The following is a 9203-nucleotide window of genomic DNA, read 5'->3' as shown; positions in this document are numbered from 1 at the left end:
GGTTTAGATCATTGTTACTTATAAATTATTTATTTTTCTGGTATAAATCTGCTGTTTTACATGATTGTTGAATGAAATTACCATAATTATTAATTTATTGTAAAAACATGACAGATAATCTGTGAAACAGATCCGTGCTGCTGTTTATATATTAGTTTCTATGGAGGCTGTGAGCTGTTGCCCTTTAAGATGCCATTTTTGCTCCTCAATGCTATCACAGATGCTAGCAGTGGACGGTATGGGCGGGGCTCATTCTAGTGATCCATATATTTAAGTCTATGACAATAACACAAATCTACAGATGAAGGTCTGTCTCAGACTTCACAGATTTTATTAGCACACACCTTTTTGCTACAGCCCCTGCAGGGGGCTTTGTAGGAGGCCAGCTGTTTCTCCACATTGGAGGAGCGCTCCACCTTTTTGGGGTCAAAGGGCACGCGACAGAGAGGGCACAGAGGGGAGGTTACCTGGAGACATGGCTGCAGACACTCCCCACAGAACCTGGAAGAGCAGAGACAGATTATTATCCACTTAGATTAGCTCAGATGATCTGATGAGAGGACGTTTAACAGCAGAGGTACAGAATCATAAATGCTTTCATTCATGATGCAGCTCAAAAAACAAATGTTTTTTTTTCACCATGTGGGTTTTGTTTATTCCTGAGATCTCAATTTCACACAATCATCTCAACTTAGTTTTTCTCTGATTCTTATTTTTACAATTCTTTTTTTTCTCTCTTTTCTTTCCAATGGGAAAAACATTGGAAAAACAGGTGCATTATAATATAATAATAATCCCATCTTTTTTGTTAACCAAAGTCAAGCATTTCTGTCAGACAGGAAGAAGAATTGTGTGCACTTGATGTTAACTTAAAATGCTGCCTGTATAAATAACTTATGTACCATTTTTTAGTGTAATAAAGTATATTGTCTTCTGTTTGCTAGATTGCAATTTAAAGTTTTTTTTCCCTAGGTGATGCCGCTCTTTAGAAATAAGGTCAACCAACAGATAATATACAAAACAAGCTTTTTTTTTTAAAATTTCTTACCTATAAGTATTTTACATTTGAGACTACTACATACTTGAACTAACTTAAATAAATAAAAGAACACACTGAAAAACTTGGACAAGAGCATCTTTGTTTAAAGGCACATTGTGTAGGATTTGTTGTTTTCTGCGACATCTAGTGGTTGAATCATCCTCCCTGGTCCTCCCCCCACCCCCACCCCCCGCTTCCAAACGCAAAGGAGTTGCTACGGTGTCTCTCAGGTGTCAAAAACCTTTGATAATTCCAACCGRGATGTCTACCAGCAGCTTCAGGGCTAGTGATGTTTCAAGTGGTAAGATTATGAGCTTTAATAAGTAAAATTATCCCAGCTACAACGACAGACAACAGATATTACATTTATAGTATTACAACTAAAACTGTTTTTGACGCCGCCACCCCAGTTTGTCCTTCATGAGCCTTCGTAGACAAGATGGCGGTGCAAGATGGCGGCTGCCTGTGTGGAGACCCGCGACCATGGAGATATAAACAGCTTTTTATAAGGTAAAAATAATAAAACAAGGTCTTTGTCTGCAATGATTAGACATGTTTTTTATTATTGTCATTAGTGATTATCTCAATTTCGGCTAAAAGATTTGACAAAATCCTACACACTGTGCCTTTAACAGAAGTATGTACAGTGAGCTGGCTGTAGCAGCTGCTGCTGCATCTACAGCTACTTGGCAAACCCTTATACAAAGCAACGGTTGCTTGTTTTTTATCATGTAACATTGTTTATTGTGCTTTCCTTGATCAAATGAAATGAAATATTAGCCCATTAAATCAGTATTTCTAGCTGCATCAATTATTTTATACTTTAAAACTGGTTGAAATTCCATCATCCGTTGTATTTTTGATCATCTAAAATAAATTTTGGATACATTAACTAACCTGAGATGAAAATGCATATAAATTAGATAATAAAAATAACAACAATAAAGATCAAAACGTGAGAACAATAAAAGGATTTGAGACCATAAGGCCTGTAACTCTAAGAGACAAGTTGAACATTATTCATTTTTTAGTTTACATAACGTACAAAAATTCTAGAAAAGTTTGACAGCTCAAACGTTTGTCGTGTCTGTAAAGCTGTAATTTGAACATTTTGTCATAAAACCTCCGTAAAATCATCAAATTGATTCTATTACAACTGTCAGATGTCAAAAATCCAGTTCAGCCATTTAAAGTCAAACTTTCTGTCAGCCGTTTAATTATTGACTTTTCTCCTTTATTTCACCAAAATCCCTGTTGTGTATGGACTATTTTAAATGTGACTTCACAGTATTATGCAGCATTACCAAAGTCAGTGCACTTATTTCTGATCAAACTGCACATTTTGATGGGTTTTTTACTGGGGTTGAAAGGATGTGGAGAATTTCTGGAAACTTTCCATTAAAAGGTTGGAAATTGTTGAAATATTGTAAAACAGAAAATTTTCATGGGAATAACTGCAGCAATATTTGTTTTTGTTTCCACAAGATTATGCTAAAATATATATTCATCTCTAATCTCTTTTTTAATTGACCTTCAACATTTTAAAACTCTAAGTTTAATCTGTTTATTCCCATGGATTCCCATAGAAAATATTCAACTTTGAAAAGTTTTTAAATTTTGCAATCCTAACTTTGTGTGTTTTTGCCTAATTTCAGATGTGAGACAAAAAGACAGAAACAGAGGAAAATAATTAAAACTAACAAAACAGCTGTAAAAAAAAAATGTCTCCCTTCTCCTAATGGCAAAAACATTAATTTGTTGATTTGATCAAATTTGTTTTTCATTTCAATATGAAAATATGAAGCCCTAAAAGGCTTCAATTTTATCATTCATCACTCACAAGGGTTAATTATGAAGAATAGTCGTGTGATTATTCTTGTGTAGAGGCTAATTAAATGAATTTATTAAAAAAAAGCTGAATTACCACATTTAAACTCTTTATAAGAAATTATTTTATATGTGTTGTAATAATCAGTTTGAAGTGTTGGTTACTGTAAAACTGAAGTTGTTTTTAAACTCTTATATTTATGATATTTTGTTTGTTTTTATCAAATTATTGGTCTGATCCTGCATTTTTCAACACTTTTAACAAAGGCAACAAAAATGTTGCTACCTTGAGGACTTATTTATTGGTCTTTCATTAGTGATAAAACATTTCAGCAAATAGTTCTCCAGGATTCAACAGACAAATACCTTTTTTAATCTGGGCACAGATAGATAAATTTGGCCAACATCTACACTTGGAAGTACAGATTTATTCATCTTTATTAAGATGCAATTTTTAAATTAAAATTTACACAAACTCAGAGGCAAAAAAAATCATGTATTAAAAATATTTCCCTTAATATTTACACAAATCATTACAAACTGTGTAAATTGTGAAACAGCAGATTCAGCTTAACGATTAAAACAGTTTAGAGGAGCTCTGCTGAGGAGAAGCTCGTTTTGTTTCTTATCTCTGACCAGCAGGGAGGCTTTCAGCCACTCTGAAGCCAATAAAATATTCATCTAAAAGGATTGTTTGTCACTTAAATAACATCCCAACACCTGCTGCCCATTCCTGTAAGTATAGCTCACATAAAATAACAGCTTCTTGTCTTTATAAAAGACCCTTTAATAGGTGTAAATAATAGTTTTGTTACATAAACAGATGGAGAGATTTGTTTTGCTGAGAAAACATGCAACTTCAGCAGGAACCTGAATAACTTTAGTAAAACAAACTGTTCTTTTCTGCAACATTATACACTGCCAGGCCAAGAAAAATCACCACCTGGATTTAACTAAAGAAATAGATACGAGCCTCCTATTGGATGATTACTGCATGGACGATAATCTTTCAGCTCAGAAGTTATTTAACCTTAACTGGTGCAATGAGTTGCTTCTCATTTCTCAAACAGCCATGTTGAAAGACATCCTGTGGTCGTGGAAAAGATGTCAGTCTGTTTAAGAAGGGTTAAATCATTAAGCAGAGGAAACATCTAGGGAGATTGAAAAAACTAGTAAAACTGGGTTAAGAACTGTCCAACGCATTATTAAAAACTGGAAGAATAGTGCGGACCCATCATGCCTAGTCCCTACTATACTGCAGGGCTATGATGTGGAGTTGCTGCAGTTGGTCAGCTCTAGGGAGCTTATCCAAACAATGCCACAGTCAGTAAGTGCCGTAATCAAAACTAAAGGTGGTCCAAAAAATATTATTGTGTGACCTTATTTTGGTCAGGCAGCACATCTCTGTATCTGACATTTAGTGCTGTGCAGAAGTTTTAAACGCCTCGTATGCCATTGCAACATTTTGTTCCTAAAGGGTCAGAGATTAAATTAAATATCTAAGGAAAAAACTGTTCATACTTCCTGAATGTCTTTAAAATATAATAGATTATTGAGACATTGGTTTTTTTTTTCACTCCTCAGGAGTGTTTTAGTATTAACTACAAATACCAGGCTCTAAAATTATTCATATTTACCCTCAAGTGTACAAAACCACAACATATTCCACCGTGTCGTTAACAGAAATTAAGCTGAAATAATGACTTTGTTACGTCATATTAAAGAATTAGACCAAAATACCCCTGGAGTCCAATGAAAAATGCAACAGTTGGAGGAGTCTGGAAACACAATGCACACTACAAAATATTCTCAAAGTCGGCGTGATGTCATTCAGTCATGTGAGTTCAACCTCCATTTTTTTTAATGGGGGGAAACTGCAGCTGAAGGGAGCAGGAAACACAGTAATCTCGTGGAAAAAACACCGCTGTCCATCGTCAGTCTCATCTTTCTCTTGAACCGAAAAAAATATAACCCTCCAGACCTTCTTTTTGACTGAGGCTCAAAGTTATCTGACAAGCAGTAAAAAATCTACAGGAAGAAGAAAATAAAAAGAGGCAAAATTTGAATGGAGATTGGCGGCAAAGAAGAGCCGGTGAGAGCAGGACTTTATTAATTAGATCTGTGACTTTTAACGTTTGGATTTTATAGTTAGTGTGTAGTTTTGAGTGCTTACTCTTCATTTTAACCAATTTTAGTGTGTTTTAAATCAAAACCATGAGGCAATTCTTTTTAAACAAGGAGAAGCACGGAGGTCTGCAGAGGCAGAACGACAACACGTGTCATTTCTCTCCCCTCACTCTTGCAGTTAGAAAAAAAAATTATCTCTGTATGTATTTTTACGTGAGAAGTGCAGTCCTGCAGCAACTTTTCACCATTTTTCCTATTTTATTTACATAGAGGAACTCATCCTGTTTCCCCCAAAACCAATATGTCAGCCTCCGTCTACAACATGGTCACGTGACAAAGTACCCGGCTGCTCGACCTTGAGAATACACCTGTGGAACGCTCACATCAGCCGTGCGGTGGAGTCACATCTATCTGCCTCGGTTAGCGGGTTAGTTCATGACGCAACAATTAAAAAACAACAAGTGTGGTTTCATTGGATGGGCTGCCAGGAGAAAAAAAACATGGCAAACAGTTTAGGTTTATAAAGTTTCATCTGAATGAATCACATTTCTGAAAGAAAGTATTTTAGATTGATGAGACCAAAGTAGAGATGTTTACTCACAACGCAAGTTTGGAGAAAACCCCAGCACCAGCACTGCACATTAACATAAGCAGCTGATACCAGCTGTGAGCACGGTGGTGGAGGGATAATAATTTGGGTTTATTTTGCAGCCACGTGAACTGAGCAGAAGCAGGCATCGAGTCGACCCTGAAGTCCTCTGAGCAGATTACTACGGAGCCCGTGAGGGGCCATGGGAGACTTTTTTCTTTTGCGTTCCCACGCAATAGTATTGCGTTACCTCGCAATACTTTTGCGTTACCTCGCAATATCGTTTTGCGTTCCCTCGCAATATCGTTTTGCGTTACCTCGCAATACTTTTGCGTTACCTCGCAATACCTTTTGCGTTCCCTCGCAAAAGCACTTTATCACTGTTGTGCCTGCCGTTTTATTAGCCAACTCACATGTTCACCATTAGCGAGTTAGCCTACTGCTTTAATTCAGCTTCAGAATGAATATATCACACAGCCACACATGGAAGTATGTCATATGCCAATATTTTAACACAGTACAGCCACGCAACATCAATGTCAATTTCACGAACTTGTGGCGACATCCTGTTTTGGTAACCGGATATTTCACAATAAAAGTCTGATTTAATTCAGTTCATATACAAAACAATCTTTTGCGTGGGAACACGAAACAATATTGCGAGGGAATGCAAAAGTGTTGCGAGGGAATGCAAAAGGAAAAAAAAACCCTGGCGGGTTCCGTAGATTACAGCCGAGGGTCGTGATGCAACAGAAATCTGTGATGGGACCTTCAGAGAGCTACTGTGCAGTAATGAATCTCTGCAAACCTAATGAACTACAAATTCCTCTAAAACCATACAAAACTATGGTCACATAAAAATTAAACTAGCTATTTCTGCCAAAGGTGGTTCTAATCATACAGAGCCCGCGAGGGGACACGGGGGGATTTTTTGTCCTTTTGCGTTCCCTCGCAATACTTTTGCGTTCCCTCACAATACTTTTGCGTTCCCACGCAATATTGTTTTGCGTTCCCAAGCAAAAGATTGTTTTGTAAATGAACGGAGTTAAATCAGACTTTTATTTTGAAATATCCGGTTACCAAAACAGGATGTCGCCACAAGTTCGTGAAATTGATATTGATGTTGCGTGGCTGTACTGTGTTAAAATATCGGCATATGACATACTTCCATGTGTGGCTGTGTGATATATTCATTCTGAAGCTGAATTAAAGCAGTAGGCTAACTCGCTAATGTGAACATGTGAGTTTGCTAATAAACCGCAGGCAAAACAGTGATTAACTGCTTTTGCGAGGGAACGCAAAAGGTATTGCGAGGTAACGCAATACTATTGTGTGGGAACGCAAAAGAAAAAAAATCTCCCATGTCTAGGCCTGTTGCGATAGTCAATAAATCAATTAATTGCACGATAAGTTATTTTGAGGTCGGTAAAAAAAAAGACGATAAGTTTCATTTTCCTGCTTGTTGGTTTACTTCGTCTCTCTCCCTCTCTGTGCTCCGCTACACAGGAGCTCAGCTGACTCCTCCCCTCCTGTTTTCTTAGTGTGGGAGGAGTCAACTCTCGCTTTAGCGTGAGAGCTCGTAGCAATAACAAACTAAAGAAACGTTTCAAAGCAGAACGCGGCTGCTGCAGTGTCGGAGCACTAGAGCCTGAAATTCACTGCGGGGAGACACACAGAGAGAGAGGAGAAGGGGTGGGGGCTGAAACTCCCCCAGACCCGCGACAAACTCGTCAAGACTTTACCTGTAGCTCCCAAAAATAACAGGAAACTTAAACGCACCATCTGTGTTTTAACAAAACACCAAAAAACCTGTAGCTGTCCCAACAACTCATGAGGAAAACTCTGAACTGTCTGATTTCCTCCCCCGCAGCGCTCTGACTATCTCCTCACTGACTGTCTCCTCCCCACACACACACACATAGACACGTTTGTTCTTCTATCCTCATGGGGACTTTGCATTGACTTTCATTCATTTACCAGTATTTTCTATTACCATTTGACCCTAAACCTAGCCTACACTTTACATAGGATGTGAACTGGGCTTATGTCTCCATAAGAAACAGTGGGTCATCACCAGGCTGTGTAGTTCGTTTCATCTCTAAAGAGATGCTGCTCTTTAATATTGTTTATTTACTGTCTTAGTTGCGTGTGGTGTTTAATTTACATTTTGTTGTTCTTTGTTTTTTGTTTTTTTTTATTCAAGTGCATTTTTTGTTAGAGACTGAGAGTCCACTTTGTTAAACATTCTTTAAAAATGAAAGTATATTGATTTATTACACTTACATATTACGCTTTTATAATTGTTAGTTGTAAAATGGTCACCAGGCAATATTATCGCTTATCGCAATAATTTTTGAGACAATTAATCGCCCAGCAAAATTTGTTGTGACAGGCATGTCCCCTCACGGGCTCCGTATAATTATGAGGTGGAAATCCACCTGGGGGTTTGAATAATTTTAGAACCTGGATCATTTCATACATGAGAGTGAACTGTCATTTTCTTGACTGTCTGGTGGACATTAAAAAAAAGCTGCATTAAATTAGTTTTAATGTATTTCATAATAATAACTGAACATTTTTTGTAATATCAAAAAGTGAAGCTAATGATTTTATTTCGATCTCAAGTTGCAGGAGGGTTTTGCCTCCAGGCAGGGCCACCCATCCAGGACCTGCCGGACCTGAGTCAGCTGTCTGAACCAGGACTTGTTGAACAACAAACCACAACACAGACTGCTCCAAAACGAGCCCGAGCAGCGACATGTCGCCCCCCACATATCAAAACATGAAACAAAGACTTTACGTGTGTCCGCAGCTGCCGATGCTGACGGGTTTGTAGTAGACCTCCAAGCAGATGGGACAGGAGAATTGGCTCTCGACGCCCTCAGCCGGGGCTGCCAGCGGGCCCGAGCCGCTGTTGGTCTGCTGCTGCTGCTGCCGGAGCTGTGTGCTCCCGGAGACAAAGCTCCGAAACATCGCCATCATGGAGCCCGTCGACTCGACTGCAGCCGTGCCCGAGAGGAACTGTTCAAAACTGCTGTTTTACTCACTCATTGCCCGGGCAGCGGTGGGAAGGAGGATGGTACGAACATGGCTACTTCAATAAAACATCTTTTTGAAGATTCTCACTCCGTTAAAGCTGAGCATCCTTGCAAGCAGGAGACATGCGGGAGAAGTAAACACAAGGAGCACGATGCTTCAAGCTTGACCCAATTTAAAACAACTGATCTATAAACGCATGGATGGTCTCTGAAGGTCCATCCGCACAGCTGTCAGATCTGCGCTGATGGACCATCCGCGCGCTCGGCTTTCTGGGAGATGAATCCAGTGGCGCCTCCAGGAGGTGGCCATTAGGAGGGAGTATTAGAGCCACTATGAGATTTTTACATTTTTATTATGAAAATAAAGTCAGAATATTACAAAAATAAAGTCATAACTTTACATGACATTGTTCCTGAGTCGGTTAGCATGCTGTGGACAGCCTCTGTGGAAGGACTTGGCTGTGTTTATCTGTGTTTATCCCTCTGAAGGGTATTGATTAATTTAAATGTTGAAACTGAGTTTGGTGTGTGTGTGTGTGTGTGTGTGTGTGTGTGTGTGTGTGTGTGTGTGTGTGTGTGTGTG

At 38.6% G+C, this 9203-nt stretch overlaps 1 protein-coding gene across 1 annotated transcript in view; it reads right to left on the bottom strand.

Moving 5' to 3' along the window:
• rnf166 (ring finger protein 166) overlaps nt 1-8957 on the bottom strand; it is a 14918-nt gene extending 5961 nt beyond the window's left edge. The window contains exons 1-2 of the mRNA XM_014005041.1: nt 8383-8957; nt 345-501 (exon numbers count right to left, since the gene is read on the bottom strand). Of these exons, the coding sequence (XP_013860495.1) occupies nt 345-501; nt 8383-8564 (339 nt within the window). The 5' untranslated portion in view covers nt 8565-8957. The remainder of the gene's footprint in view (nt 1-344; nt 502-8382) is intronic.
• Nucleotides 8958-9203: the final 246 nt, after the last annotated feature.

Source organism: Austrofundulus limnaeus, unplaced genomic scaffold, assembly GCF_001266775.1.
Source record: "Austrofundulus limnaeus strain Quisiro unplaced genomic scaffold, Austrofundulus_limnaeus-1.0 Scaffold28, whole genome shotgun sequence".
Taxonomy (NCBI): domain Eukaryota; kingdom Metazoa; phylum Chordata; class Actinopteri; order Cyprinodontiformes; family Rivulidae; genus Austrofundulus; species Austrofundulus limnaeus.
The sequence above is the reverse complement of the archived record's forward strand: the minus strand, read 5'-3'. Positions and strand labels throughout refer to the sequence as shown.